At 45.7% G+C, this 15,049-nt stretch overlaps 1 protein-coding gene across 2 annotated transcripts in view; it reads right to left on the reverse strand.

Annotated features, from left to right (window-relative positions):
* Positions 1–557: 557 nt before the first annotated feature.
* The window catches only part of rnf10 (ring finger protein 10), a 55,227-nt gene continuing 40,735 nt past the window's right edge, over positions 558–15,049 (reverse strand). Inside the window, exons 14-17 of one of the 2 annotated variants that reach the window (XM_038791671.1) lie at positions 5,536–5,636; positions 2,208–2,265; positions 1,942–2,100; positions 558–1,450 (exon numbers count right to left, since the gene is read on the reverse strand). In XM_038791671.1, the coding sequence (XP_038647599.1) occupies positions 1,377–1,450; positions 1,942–2,100; positions 2,208–2,265; positions 5,536–5,636 (392 nt within the window). In that variant the 3' untranslated portion in view covers positions 558–1,376. The remainder of the gene's footprint in view (positions 1,451–1,941; positions 2,101–2,207; positions 2,266–5,535; positions 5,637–15,049) is intronic. The other variant, XM_038791681.1, reaches the window with a different exon arrangement.

Consider the following 15,049-nt stretch of genomic DNA (forward strand, 5'->3'; position numbering starts at 1 on the left):
CAGGCACTAAGGGCCTAATGGCCTCCTGCTGTTTCTACAGGCTGCAGGAGATGGGAACATGAAATAATATGCACATAAACATAGCTCTGCTTCTTGTTTTAAGAACTTCCAGTTGAGAATATGCTAGATGTCAACATATAAACAAAGCCAGCTCTCACCACTATTTGATTTGCAGCATAAAGAGAATTAAAACTGATGCATGTTGTTGGTTATGGGTCAGAGAAATATTTGTGCTTAAGCAAACATATCTTTCAATAATATTTATTAATTTCAGGATATTGAGAGTGTTGGGCCCAGGAAAAACGTGTTTCCCATTGTGCAAATTAAAATTTCATCAGGCAGAATAGTGGTTTTCCTGGCCAGATGGGTCAGGTCAAGATTTTAAAATTATTAATATTTTCCCTCAAAATGAGATCTAAAGCACTCAGCACTGGACAGAAACCTAGTCATTCCAAATGGTTTCTTTGAGGATTGTGGTTTTCCAGAGCAGCAGAATAACGTAATCGTTGACAATACCTTCCCTGAATGGTTTACAGGAGGAAGAAAAAAAACAACACTCCGCACAATATTTTTTTATTGCATCTATTTCTCTGCTGTTGCATTAAAGAAAAGTGAAGGGTAGAAGTAACACGGCTGAACTCAACACTTCATTAGATTCTTTACATTCACTTTCTTAAAAAGATAAGTTTAAAATTATATTCTTCAAAAAAGGGAAACTCCAGCCACTGTTAAATTTATATTTTGCCACTAACTGCAATAACATCTGACAACATGGTTGGGGTGCAGAGAAAGATGTGAGATGATTACAGGCCAATTCAATATGTTCCACACTAATGAGCCCGTGTGCTTTTCTGTGCCGTGGGGAAGAATATTTTGCAAAACTTCAGTCATGTTGGGCAAAGGCAGAAAAGGACTAAACACCATTTCACTAACTTAGTGACTTAGCTAAAAGAAAATTATGTGCCAATTATTTACAAAATAGCTGCTTCCACAGTACGGTACAAAAAAATTCCCCAGTGAACTTCTACATACAATGACAGGAGTTAAGCGTAGGTTTTTACTGGAATTTCCCTCATTTAAAAAAAATTCCTAAGTCACAAGCTGTATCAATTGGTTATGGTGTTCAACCACAAAGCTGCAATAAATTTGTATACATCATAAACAGGAGGCCAACTTTCATTTACAAACCACTCAACAATTGCCTTCGCTGTAATGTTACGGATTTGAAATGCAACCAAAAATTCTCCAAACTATAGCAGCAAAAAAAAAAAAAAAAAAAAATCTTTTTTTTTTTTGCACAGACAGCAGTGAATGCAAATATAGGCAGTGGCTGCCCATGGTGCTGAAATGGATAAGACAGGCAGGGACTGCCTGTGTTACTTTGTGTGAACTACTGAAGTACTGAAGAGAAGCTTCTGCTTTTTCTTCTTCTTTTTCCCATTCTTCTCTTCTGCAAGAATAAAGGACCAAAAATTAGAAATTATACACACATTCCTACTTTTAAACAAATGTCCAGTCCACTCATTTAACAGCATGGGAAATTCAAAACTGCCAATTAATGGAGAGTTCCATTTCCATCAGAACACCGCATAATATTTGCAAACATGAACTAATAAATGCAAGTAATCAGGAAGCAAAGAAATGTTTTTACTTCTAAATCTTCAACAGTACACTAAAACACAAGTATAAAATACAGTATACTGGTTCGGGTTCCAGATAACTAAATAATTGCTTCCAGTTGGTAAAGTGACAATTTATATTTGCCACACATCAGAAATTCTGGTTGGTAGAGTGTAACAACAGTTTACTATATCAATAGTTTTTTATTTTTGTTTTTTTAAATCAACCACCACCTTCCTGTTCTCCTCCTCCTCCTCCCCCCTCCTCCCCCTCCTCCTCCCCCCCCCCCCCTTAAAGGGCAGCAATGCACTCTACTATTACCTGCACAGAACTCTGGGACTGAAGCTTTATCAAGCTTGAGAAATGCTGCCTCCATAGCCTGACTGAAGGAATTTTGAAAGCTGGGTACAGGGACACGGTCCGAGATATCACTCTCTCCATCACTGTCTGCTGCAGGTGGGGGCATCAAACCGGTTTCTGCTAACAAAACAATTTTTTCCAGTCAGTATTCCAACCACTGCACTAATGAAGCACATTATCACGATTACTGGATGGTCTGGTATGTTTCTGGGTTTAAAACAAGTCACCTTTTCTTGGAGTTACTTTGGGCCATACTTCTGCTTTAGCCTTTCCATCCTTCAGCATCTGTAAAGAAAGATGTTTAAAACCTTGATGTAGAAAAATAAATATGGTGTTAGAGGACTACGTAAAAATACACCACCCAAGCCAAAGGAGAGATTAAACAAAAAAAGCGTGATTCGACAGTTTTAAAGAGGTTCTCAACGAAAGATGGAGACAGATTCAGGAGGAACATTGATATTGGGGGCAGTTGTAGGGCTGGAGGAAAGGATCAGGCCAAGAGATACTTAAATACAAAAGAAACTGACTTCCAGTGATGGCGGGCAGGAGGCAGCCGCGCATTGGGAGGGCTCCCGTTCGGGAACGGCATTGTCAGGGATTGATGCCCAGTCCTAGGGGCAGCGAAGGCGGTGAAGGTCAGGAGAGAGCACAGGGAAGGGATATGTCGAGGACCAGTAAAAAAATGGCTGCGAAAACAGCTGAAAATCCATCAGTGAGTAGAAGGGTCACCGTGGGGTCACCAAGGAAAATGGAGGCTGGAGCACCAGGGGAGGCCGCATTGCTTACGGCTGAAGAAATAACTACGGTGATGGCTGCGGAACTCAAAAGGCAGTTTACAAAATACATGGAGACAATGAGGAAGGAGATGAGGGAGGTTTGAGTGTGCTGGTGGAGGAGGCAATTTCCCCGGTGACAACAGCGGCGGCGAGCACAGTGGCTGAGGTGCGGAAGCAAGGGGAGGAACTGAAGGAAGTGGAAGAGACTATTGCAGCATGGTGATCAACTTACCTCGATGGGGAAGGAGATGTGGACGGTGATGGAGATTAACAAGAATCTGCGAGGAAAAATGGAAGACCTGGAAAACAGATCCAGGCGACAGAATTTGAGGATTGGGGGGCTGCCCGAAGGAGTTGAAGGGCCGAGGCCGACTGAGTATTTTGCTGCGATTGCGGGCGAAACTATTGGGGGGAGGATTTCTCCCGATATGAACTGGATCGGTCTCATCGGTCGTGGAGGCCTGTACCAAAGGCGAGTGAGCTGCCAAGAGCAGTGACTCTGTGCTTAAGTAGGTACAGTGTGAAGGAGAAGGTCCTGTGCTGGGCCAAGCAGAAGCGGGTGGTGCAGTGGGCTGGAGCTGGTGTACGTGTATACCAGGACTTTACAGTGGAGCTGGCGAGGAGGCGGGCTTCTTTCAACCGGGTGAAGAGGGCACTGTACATTAGCAAGGTGCAGTGCGGCATTGTATATCCAGCGAAGCTGAGGGTGACTTACAAGCTCAAGGACATTTATTTTGAAACGGCAGAAGCAGAGGAGTTTACGAAGGCAGAAGGACTGTAGCAGAACCGAGAAATGGCCATGTGCCGATGTAACCTCATGACTGTATTTTCTTCTTTTTTGTTTCACTGCGTGCAGGTGTATGGGCTAAAGGAGCCAATGTTGTATATATTTGGACAAGGGAAGTGAATCACTCGAAATGAGGGCTCTTTTGGGTGTAGGTGGATATGCGGGGTTTGTGTGCTAAAAGGGGATTTCTGGGCTTTCCTAAGGTCGGGCAAGGGGGAAAGGGACCTGGGCAGGGGCCTCCACGCTGCCCGGTTTAAGCCAGCCAGTGAATGGGAGTGAGGTTGGTGGAGGGGCTGCGGCCATTGGAGCCTGGCAGAACAGGGTCCGAGTGGTCTAGCCAGGGTGGAAAGTTGGGGGGAAGGAACAGAGGTTGGGGGAAGGGGTTTTACAAGAGGCAGTGGGTGGGAGGAGTTTCGGGGGGGGGGAGGAGTTTCGGGGGGGAGGAGGGTTTACAACTCTTGGGTATCATGTACAGCACTCTTTCAGAGGTTAGACGGCGTTGAGTGTGTGTGGGGGTGGGGGGGATGGAGTTGACTATGGTGGCCATGGGCAGTCACAGACTCCATTTTTCTTTTTCGTCTTTGTTTTTTGTTTCCACCATGGGAGGATTTGTTTTACTGGATGCATGTATTGACAGGTGGGCTGTTGTTTGGAGTGGTGGGAGGATGGGATAATTGTTATTGTTCAGGGGATTGATTTTGTACTTGTTACCGTTTACTGTTCGTGGGCGGGATGTAAATTTAAGGAAAATGTAAAAATGGAGAATAAAAATATTTATTTAAAAAATACAAAAGCATCTCAATAGGAGGTGGTCTGGCATCAGGTGATAAATATAGGCGAGCTGTAGGGATTGGGGTAGGGATGACCACCCAGGGCAGCTGGGTCTGGCAGTGACAATGGCATGGAAAAGGACCTCAACAACAGAAAGTTGTAGGAGCTGGTGGACATACTAACATATGGGGAACAGAAACTCAAATTTAATAAGGAAAAATTACAAACAGGCTGGGTCAGCCAAAGAAAGTAGGCAGAATGTAGAATAGAATCAGTGTTTACGTGGAGGAAATGAAAACTCACCCAAGGCAGAAGGCTGGACAAGTAGTCTGACAACGGGCATAAGTGTGAAAAGAGATGTAGAAAAGGAGACAGTGTAAATGCCATCAGTATAGTGAAGCTGGCACTATGTGTGTAGGTGACATCTCCAAGGGACAGCATGTAGATGAGCATTTGCTATAAATCCAAGATGAGATCAAATGTGTGGAGGTGGGAAAAGGAGAGAGTTAAAGAGAGGCACAAATCAAGGAGGGAGGACATCCCAAACATTTGAGGAAAAGGAGATTGGAGAGTGAGCGGCATTTGCAAGGGGGGGGGGTCAAAATGGGTGTTTGAAATCAAATGAAAATCGCTCATCATCATGAGTAGGCTTCAATGAAGTTACTGTGAAAAGCCCCTAGTCGGCACCTGATCAGAGAGGCTGGTACAGGAATTGAACCATGCTGCTGGCCTGCCTTGGTCTGCTTTAAAAGCCAGCTATTTAACCTAGTGTGCTAAACCAGCCCCTGGATTGACTGGTTGTGAATTAACCTGAAGGTCCTCACCCTTCACAAGGGACCAGGTAGAGGAGGCAGGGGCCTTCATGAATAATCTCAACTATGACTGGAATTGAACCCACGTTGCTGGCTTTGCTCTGCATCACAAACTAGAATGTCCAGTCAACTGAGCTAAACTGATCCTGGTAATATACTAACTATTTCTCTTGAAGTAAACAAGCTGCTCAAATCCTCAGGTAGTTAGATGGGGTTTACAATCCTTGAGCTTGCATCACATGGCTGTTTCCAGAACAGCCAGAAAGGTACACCAAACAACATACCAAATTCTATTCATCTCCTCACTGCAGAAAATAAACTTGTGCACACACATGACCTCTGCGCATTAGAAGTAGTGCATAGTTATGCGGTGGAGTGTAATATATTTATACTTCAGAATTGAAATTACCTGAGCAAATGAAGGAAAGTGTGCATCATCCTCCAAGCTGCCAACACACTGGGATGGACTCGCTGGACTAAAAGCAAGGGTGGATTGATTCAATGTTGATTCTACAGAAAAAAAATTAAGTATTCACTTTGTGCAGTTCCAACTATTCCAGTTAGGTCAAACAATGCCAAAAAAATAAATAAATGACTGCAGGACACATCACAGATACCTCTTCCCAATGCCTACATGATACATACGAAGATAGATTAAAAAGGGTTGAGACACCATATTTCAGTTCTTGGCTCAAGAGTTGGGAGAGGGTACGGAGGAGGGGTTCTGGTGTGAGGTGCTCCAGAGGGTGAACGCCTCCACCTCATGTGTGAGGTTGGGGCTGATACAGCTGAAGGTGGTATAGAGCACACCTTACAAGGGCAAGGATGAACCTGCTCTTTGAGGGGGTAGAAGATGTATGTGAATGTTGTGGGGGGGCAGACCCACAAACAACATACCGTATGTACTCGCATAACATGCGACTTTTGAAGACCTAAATTGTAGCCTAAATTTGGGGGGTCGCATGATACGCGAGATACAAAATTCGCGGGTGTTTTACTTGCTGTTTTTTCTGATGGGAAGATGTTCAGCCACTTGACGTTTCCATTCATAAAAACATGAATGGAAACGTCAAGTGGCTGAACATCTTCCCATCAGAATGCTGTGGTCACAACCAGTAGTATCCTGATGGGAAGAGTGGATTCTGTTGTGAAAGCTGTTCGCGATTCGAACAGCTTTCCAACTGGCTTTACTAGCGTCGTTCTGCCACTTGACGTTTTCATTCATAAAAACATGAATGGAAACGTCAAGTGGCTGAACATCTCCCCATCAAATACTACTCTTCAGATTTTGACCACAGCATTCTGATGGGAACATTTTCAGTCACTTGACGTTTCCATTCATGTTTTTATGAATGGAAACGTCAAGTGGCAGAACGACGCTAGTAAAGCCAGATGGAAAGCTGTTCGAATCGCGAACAGCTTTCACAACAGAATCCACTCTTCCCATCTTCTCATCAGAATACTACTGATTGTGACCACAGCAAGTTTTAGTTTCCAAATTAAATTTCCAAAAAAGTGACTCGCATGATACATGAGGTATAGCATAAAATCATGTTTTGGGGTTAAAAATTTAGGGGTCGCATGATACGCGAATATATACGGTACATATGTTTTGGTCCTGTCCAAAGCTGGAGGATTACTGGAAGGAGTCTTTAGGGTAATCTCTAAAGTGATGCACGTGAAACTGGACCCGGGCCCTGGGGGGGCCATATTCGGGGTGCCGGACCAGCCGTGGTTGGAAACAGGCGCGGAGGCAGACGTTGTCGCCTTCGCCTTGTTGATCGCCCAAAGGCAGATCCTGTTAGGGTGCAGATCAACCTCTCCACCCTGTGCCCTGGCGTGGCAGGGGGACCTGCTGGAATTCTTGGTGCTTAAAAGATCAAATTTGAACTGAGGGGAAGGATGGGCATTATTCATTATGTACTTTCAAGAATTGGATCACATCGAACATTAGGAGGGTTGGGTCTGGGAGGGTTGGGGGAGGGGGCATGTGTGTGTTAATGGTGATTATGGGTGCTTCGTGATTCCTTGTTGTCATTTGTTTATGTTAACATGCAGGCTAATGTTTGGAGGGAGGATGGGATCGTTGTTATTGATATGGGGATTGACATTACAATCATTACTGATTATTGTTGGGTGTAAATTTGGGAGAAAATGTGAAAAAGAGAATAAAAGTTTTTTAAAAAAAGATTTACAACTGCTATCAGTTCCAACACTAACCGAACCTAGGAATGGAAAACAATGTCCATTCTGTTCCCTAATAATAATAATAATCATCATGATAATAATCATAAAAGCTTATTGTCACAAGTAGGCTTCAATGAAGTTCCTGTGAAAAGCCACATTTTGGCACCTGCTCGGGGAGGCCAGTACGGGATTTGAACCTGCGCTGCTGGCCTTGTTCTGCAATGCAAGCCAGCTATTTAGCCCATTGTGCTAACCCAGCCCCTAACTGAAGACATGGAAATTCAAACTCCTACTGTGAGGAAAACACTACACAAATTAAACTATGCAATTCAGCTGAGAATTTGCAATTCAATTATGAAGACTGTTCAAGCAGCACCTCATGACACTGATTTTTAAGTCCCCACATGTACCTCTAATTAAAGGAGATTAGTGTTTTGGATTCTCAACAAAATGCTGAGAAAACTAGTTTGAGGCTGAAGGTTTAAAATTCCAACTTTTGATCAGCTGCCTCACCAAACTCAAGACAAATCTTCATATTCATTTCAATGTTGGGAAAACAGCCAATTACAGTTCTTGTTGGCTAGTGACCAGAGAAAGATTTGCATAACTCAGTCAAAAGTTTTTTATGGGCAGCACAGTGGCACAGCAGGTTAGCACTGCGGCCTCACACCGCCAAGGTCCCAGGTTCGATCCCAGCTCTGGGTCATTGTCCTTGTTGAGTTTGCACATTCCCCCTGCTTTTATAAAGAACATAAGAACTAGGAGCAGGAGTAGGCCATCTGGCCATTCGAGCCTGCTCCGCCATTCAATGAGATCATGGCTGATCTTTTGTTGACTCAGCTCCACTTTCCGGCCCGAACACCATAACCCTTAATCCCTTTATTCTTCAAAAAACTATCTATCTTTATCTTAAAAACATGTAATGAAGGAGCCTCAACTGCTTCACTGGGCAAGGAATTCCATCGATTCACAACCCTTTGGGTGAAGAAGTTCCTCCTAAACTCAGTCCTAAATCTACTTCCCCTTATTTTGAGGCTATGTCCCCTAGTTCTGCTTTCACCCGCCAGTGGAAACAACCTGCCTGCATCTATCCTATCTATTCCCTTCATAATTTTAAATGTTTCTATAAGATCCTCCCTCATCCTTCTAAATTCCAACGAGTACAGTCCCAGTCTACTCAACCTCTCCTCATAATCCAACCCCTTCAGCTCTGGGATTAACCTAGTGAATCTCCTCTGCATACCCGCCAGCGCCAGTACGTCCTTTCTCAAGTAAGGAGACCAAAACTGAACACAATACTCCAGGTGTGGCCTCACTAACACCTTATACAATTGCAACATAACCTCCCTCGTCTTAAACTCCATCCCTCTAGCAATGAAGGACAAAATTCCATTTGCCTTCTTAATCACCTGTTGCACCTGTAAACCAACTTTGTGACTCATGCACTAGCACACCCAGGTCTCTGTACAGTGGCATGCTTTAATATTTTATCGTTTAAATAATAATCCCGTTTGCTGTTATTCCTACCAAAATGAATAACCTCACATGTGTCAACATTGTATTCCATCTGACAGACCTAGCCCATTCACTTAACCTATCCAAATCCCTCTGCAGACTTCCAGTATCCTCTGCACTTTTCGCTTTACCACTCATCTTAGTGTCATCTGCAAACTTGGACACATTGCCCTTGGTCCCCCAACTCCAAATCATCTATGTAAATTGTGAACAATTGTGGGCCCAACACGGATCCCTGAGGGACACCACTAGCTACTGATTGCCAACCAGAGAAACACCCATTAATCCCCACTCTTTGCTTTCTATTAATTAACCAATCCTCTATCCATGCTACTACTTTACCCTTAATGCCATGCATCTTTATCTTATGCAGCAACCTTTTGTGTGGCACCTTGTCAAAGGCTTTCTGGAAATCCAGATATATCACATCCATTGGCTCCCCGTTATCTACTGCACTGGTAATGTCCTCAAAAAATTCCACTAAATTAGTTAGGCATGACCTGCCCTTTATGAACCCCTGCTGCGTCTGCCCAATGGGACAATTTCTATCCAGATGCTTCGCTATTTCTTCCTTGACTTGCCTACTATCGAAGTTAAGCTCACTAGCCTATAATTTCCTGCTCTCTGCCTACCTCCTTTTTTTAAACAGTGGTGTCACGTTTGCTAATTTCCAATCCACCGGGACCACCCCAGAGTCTAATGAATTTTGGTAAATCATCATTAGTGCATCTGCAATTTCCCTAGCCATTTCTTTTAGCACTCTGGGATGCATTTTGCGTGGGTTTCGCCTCCACAACCCAAAAGATGTGCAGGCTAGGTGGATCGGCCAAGCTAAATTGCCCCTTAATTGGAATAAATGAATTGGGTACTCTACATTTATTTTTTTTAAATATTTTTTATTATATAAAAATAGAGGCCAGATAAGCCTTGCCTACTGGGAAAATGAGTGCAGTGGGATGACACCACTGAGATGTTGGAGTTGCCACATCTAAATGTTCTTTTTACCACCAGTGTGGTGGTAACTGTAGCACAACTTCCCCCCCCCCCAGAGTACCCAACTCAGTTGTTCAGCAGTAGCAGAGAGAGCAGTAACCAGGGGGGCTGTCGGGAAGGTAAGTTTCCAGTTTTAAAAACTTAGCTTACAGGAGTAGTGAGAGGGAGGAGCTGAGTGGGAGCGGTCGAATTGCACTCTGGGAAGGAGTGAACTGATATATTTGGGCAGCTGCTGAACCAGAGACACTACACATGTAGTGTCTCCCACCCACCCTCCTCCTCTAACCGGAAAAAAAAGACTGGTGTGTTGATAGGGTAAGGTTTTTCTATTGCTAATTCTTTTTATCGTGAGATTGGTAACAATTTTTCTTTTTTTTCCTTTTTCATTTATCTATTATTTGATATTATACTTGGACTAAGTTAATCTTAAGATTAAAAATGGCAGGAGATCTCAGACCCGTGTTATGTTCCTCTTGCACAATGTGGGGGCTTAAGGACGTAGCTGATGTCCCTGGCTCCTTCACCTGTGGGAAGTGTGTCCAGCTGCAGCTCTTGTTAGACCGCATGATGGCTCTGGAGCTGCGGATGGACTCACTTTGGAGCATCCACGATGCTGAGGTGGTCGTGGATAGCACATTTAGCGAATTGGTCACACCGCAGATTAGGATTGCTGAGGGAGAAATGGAATGGGTGACCAAAAGGCAGAGAAAAAGCAGGAAGGCAGTGCAGGGGTCCCCTGCGGTCATATTCCTCCAAAACAGGAATACCGTTTTGGATTTGGTTGAGAGATATGGCTCACCAGGGGAAGGCAGCAGTAGCCAGATTCATGGCACCGTGGCTGGCTCTGCTGTACAGAAGGGCGAGAAAAAGAGTGGAAGGGCTATAGTCATAGGGGAGTAGATAGGCGGTTCTGTGGTAAAAAAAACGAGACTCCCGAATGGTATGTTGCCTCCCAGGTGTATGGTCAGGGATGTCTCAGATTGGCTGCAGAACATTCTGAAGGGAAATGAACAGCCAGTTGTTGTGGTGCATACAGGCAACCCCCCCCCCCCCCCCCCCCCCCCCCCCCCCCCGGCGGACCATTCTCTTCCATCCCTTGCCGCTCTCAGAGCAATTGCCTGCGGTTCTATGGCCAACGCAAACAGCAGTGGAGAGAGGGGGCATCCCTATCTTGTCCCGCAGTGTAGTCCAAAATACTCCGATGTCGTCCTGTTCGTCCTTACACTAGCCTCCGGGGCCTGATATAGCAGTTTAATCCAGTCCACAAAGCCTTCTCCAAACCCAAACCGTCCCAACACCTCCTATAAATAGTCCCACTCCACCCGGTCAAAAGCCTTTTCGGCATCCATTGCCACCATTACCTCCACCTCTCTGCTCTCCGGGGGCATCATAATCACATTGAATAGCCTTCTTAGATTGGCTACCAACTGCCTGCCCTTAACAAACCCCGCTTAACAATCACGTCCGGTACGCAGTCTTCGATTCTGGACGCCAGGATCTTGGCCAGCAGTTTAGCGTCTACATTAATCAGGGAGATTGGCCTATAGGACCCACAGACCTCCGGATCCTTATCCCGTTTTAATATCAGCAAGATGGTGGCTTGCGACATTATCGGGGGTAACACCCCATTGTCCCTCGCCTCATTAAACACCCTAACCAGCACCAGTCCCAGAATACCTGCAAACTTTTTGTAGAACTCCACTGGATACCCATCCGGCCCCAGGGCTTTACCTGACTGCATGGCCTTCAGGCCCCCCATTACTTCTTCAGCTCTAATCGGGGCCCCCAGCCCCTCTGAAGACCCGGGAGTCCAGGAGGAGAGAGAGGCTGACATTTTGGCCTTTGCCTCTTTGGTAGCCTGGAGACTCATCTTATTGGTGTGGAGGGACTCAGAGCCCCCGAAATCAGGGGTATGGGTTGGTGACGTAGCCTGGTTTCTCAGGCTTACGATCAAGTTCGCCCCGAGAGGATCAACGAAGGAGTTTTGGGCATCCTAGTAAGAAGTCTTACAACACCAGATTAAAGTCCAACAGGTTTGTTTCAAACACCTTAACCTGGTGTTGTAAGACTTCTTACTGTGCTCACCTCAGTCCAACGCCAGCATCTCCACATCTTGGGCATCCTAGATGGTGGGAGGGACTGCTGTTCACTGTATATTCACTGCTCACAATGCAGTTTCCTCTATAATGGGGAAACTAAATGCAGACTGGGTGATCACTTTGCTGAATGTCTCCCTTCAATCCACAAGTGATCCTGAACTGGTCAAATGTCATTTTAATTTTCCCTGCCATTCCCAACTCACACCTCAATCCTAAACTTCTAACCTGGGGGAATGGGACTGACTGGTTTGGGCTACAGAGCCAGCTTCTGTCCCGTGAAAAACTGACTGTCCCAATGGAGCCTAACATAAGCTGAATGAACAGCAACTCATCTTTTGATTGGATACTTTGAAGGCTTCCATGTCACTAAATGGAGATTAACAATTCAGATCAGAACCACTTCCCCATTTTTCTGGACACCAGCTGTTGGTATTTGATTCTGTTACTCATTTTTACACTTCCTCCAGGCCTATCTTTTGTTTCTTCACTTGTTGCATTACCATCCGCTTTTGCATCATCTCAATTTTGTCATTTCATCTCTCCTTCATTCTATCCCATCACACACCCTCCCTTCTTCCATCCTTCCCCCTTTCATTCGCTATCTTTTCCTAGTTTTGATAAAAAATATATATGGTTTCTCCCCCCATAGATGTTGCCCAATTGGCTGACGATTTGCAGCATTGTTTTTATTTCAGACTTCCAGCATGTACAGTATTTTATTTGTCTTTTACAAACCGTACTCCCCTTTTCATGCCTCTGCTTGCTTAAAACATTATAAAATTTTTACCTGAAGCATCGCTCCTCACAAAAGCTATCGTACCTGACGAGACAGGGATGCCCCCTCTCCCCACTGTTGTTCACGCTAGCTTTAGAGCCGTTGGTAATTGCCTTGAGAGCCTCAAGGGGCTGGTCAGTGGTGGGGGCGGTTGGAGCAGAGTCTCGCTCTATGCAGAAGACCTGCTTCTGTATGTATCGGACCCATTCGAGGGGATGGAAGAAATAGTGAGGATTCTAGGGGAGTTTGGTCAGTTTTCAGGCGATTGGGGGGAGCTGCCGTTTAGATTGGGGGGGGGGGGGGGAAGAGAGAGCATTAAGTACCTAGGCATTCAAGTAGCGCGGGAATGGGACCGGCTGCATAAATTAAATCTGGCCTGACTAGTAGACCAAATGAAGGACGATTTTCAGAGGTGGGCCGCGCTCCCGTTGTCATTAGCTGAGAGGGTGCAGACGGTGAAGATGACGGTCCTCCTGAGATTCCTGTTCATGTTTCAATGTCTCCCCATCTTTATTCCACGGTCCTTTTATAAAACGGGTCAACAAAGTGATCACTGGCTTTGTATGGGTGGGCAAGACCCCGCGGGTAAGGACGGTAATGCTGGAGCGGATTCGGGGAGAGGGCGGGCTGGCGCTGCCAAATTTTGCTAACTGTTACTGGGCAGCAAATATAGCCATGATCAGGAAGTGGGTGGTGGGGGAGTGGTCGGTGTGGGAGTATATGGAGGCAGCTTCATGCAAGGGCACCAGTTTGGGGCGTTGGTAACTGCACATCTTGTCGTTCCCGCCGGTCAGTACTCCACCAGGTGGTGGCGGCCGAGCGTCTGGGGGCAATGGAGGAGACATGTGGGAGCATCAGTCTGGTCCCCAATCTGTAATGATCACCAGTTTGCCCCGGGAAGTATGGATGGGAAGTAAGTATAGGGAAGTATGAAGTTTCAGATATGGCAGAGAGCAGGGATTGAGGGGATGGGGGATATGTTTATAGAGGGGGGCTTTCAGAGTATGTGGGCGCTGGAGGAGAAGTTTGGGTTGGCGAGGGAAACAAATTCAGGTATCTGCAGGTACGGGTCTTCCTACGTAAACAGGTGTCAACCTTCCCGCTTCTACCGCCAAGGGGGATTCAGGGCAGGGTAGTTTCCAGAGGGTGGGTAGGAGAAGGGAGCGTCTCTGACATTTACAAGGAACTTATGGGGTCAGAGGAGACACAGACAGAGGAGCTGAAGCGCAAGTGGGAGGAGCAGCTGGGAGGAGAGATAGAGAATGGTCTATGGGCGGATGCATTGAGTAGAGTCAACGCATCTGCAATATGTGCCAGGTTCAGCCTGATAAGGTCGTTCACCGGGCTCACATGACAGTCGCCCGGATGAGCAGATTCTTTGGGGTGGAAGACAGGTGTGCAAAATGTGCAGGAGGACCAGCGAACCATGTCCACATGTTCTGGGCATGTCCGAAGCTTAAGGGATTTTGGCAGGGGTTTGCAGATGTCATGTCCACAGTGTTAAAAACAAGTGTACCGCTGAGGTTAGAGGTGGAGATTTTCAGGGGTCGGAAGAGCCGGGAATCCAGGAGAAGAAAGACGCAGACGTTCTGGGTTTTGCCTCCCTGGTAGCCCGGAGACAGGTACTATTAGCTTGGAGGACTCAAAGCCCCCGAAGTTGGAGAGCTGGCAAACTAACATGGCTAGCTTTCTCTGTTTGGAGAAAATCAAGCTCGCCTTGAGGGTCACTTAGAACATACAGTGCAGAAGGAGGCCATTCAGCCCATCAAGTCTGCATCAACCCACTTAAGGCCTCACTTCCACCCTATCCCTATTACCCAATAACCCTCCCAACCTTTTTGCACACTAAGGACAATTTATCGTGACCAATCCACCTAACCTGCATGTCTTTGGACTGTGGGAGGAAACCAGAGCACCCGGAGGAAACCCAAGCAGACATGGGGAGAATGTGCAGACTCCGCACACAGTGATCCAGCGGTGAATCGAACCTGGGACCCATGCGTTGTGAAGCCACAGTGCTATCCACTTGTGCTACCATGCTGTTAGGGTTCGCCTGGACGTGGCAACCGTTCATCGACTTCTTCGTGGAAAATTAATAGTAAGCAGAAAGGGGGGGGGTTTAGTTTAGCTTAGAGTAGGGGGTTAATAAAGGTGGGACCTGTAAGGGAGGGAAGGGGGATGGCTTTTGCACTATGTTTATAGTTTCATGTACATTGTTTATTGTTATAATACCAAAAAATACCTCAATTAAATGTTTATTAAATTTTTCAAAAAGCTATCGGACCCAAGTATTTCCAGCTCACCCAAATAATCACAGTTAAAGTCACTCACATAGACAGTATGAACCTTGAAAA

The sequence above is a fragment of the Scyliorhinus canicula genome, chromosome 1, assembly GCF_902713615.1.
Source record: "Scyliorhinus canicula chromosome 1, sScyCan1.1, whole genome shotgun sequence".
NCBI classification, from domain to species: Eukaryota; Metazoa; Chordata; class Chondrichthyes; order Carcharhiniformes; family Scyliorhinidae; genus Scyliorhinus; species Scyliorhinus canicula.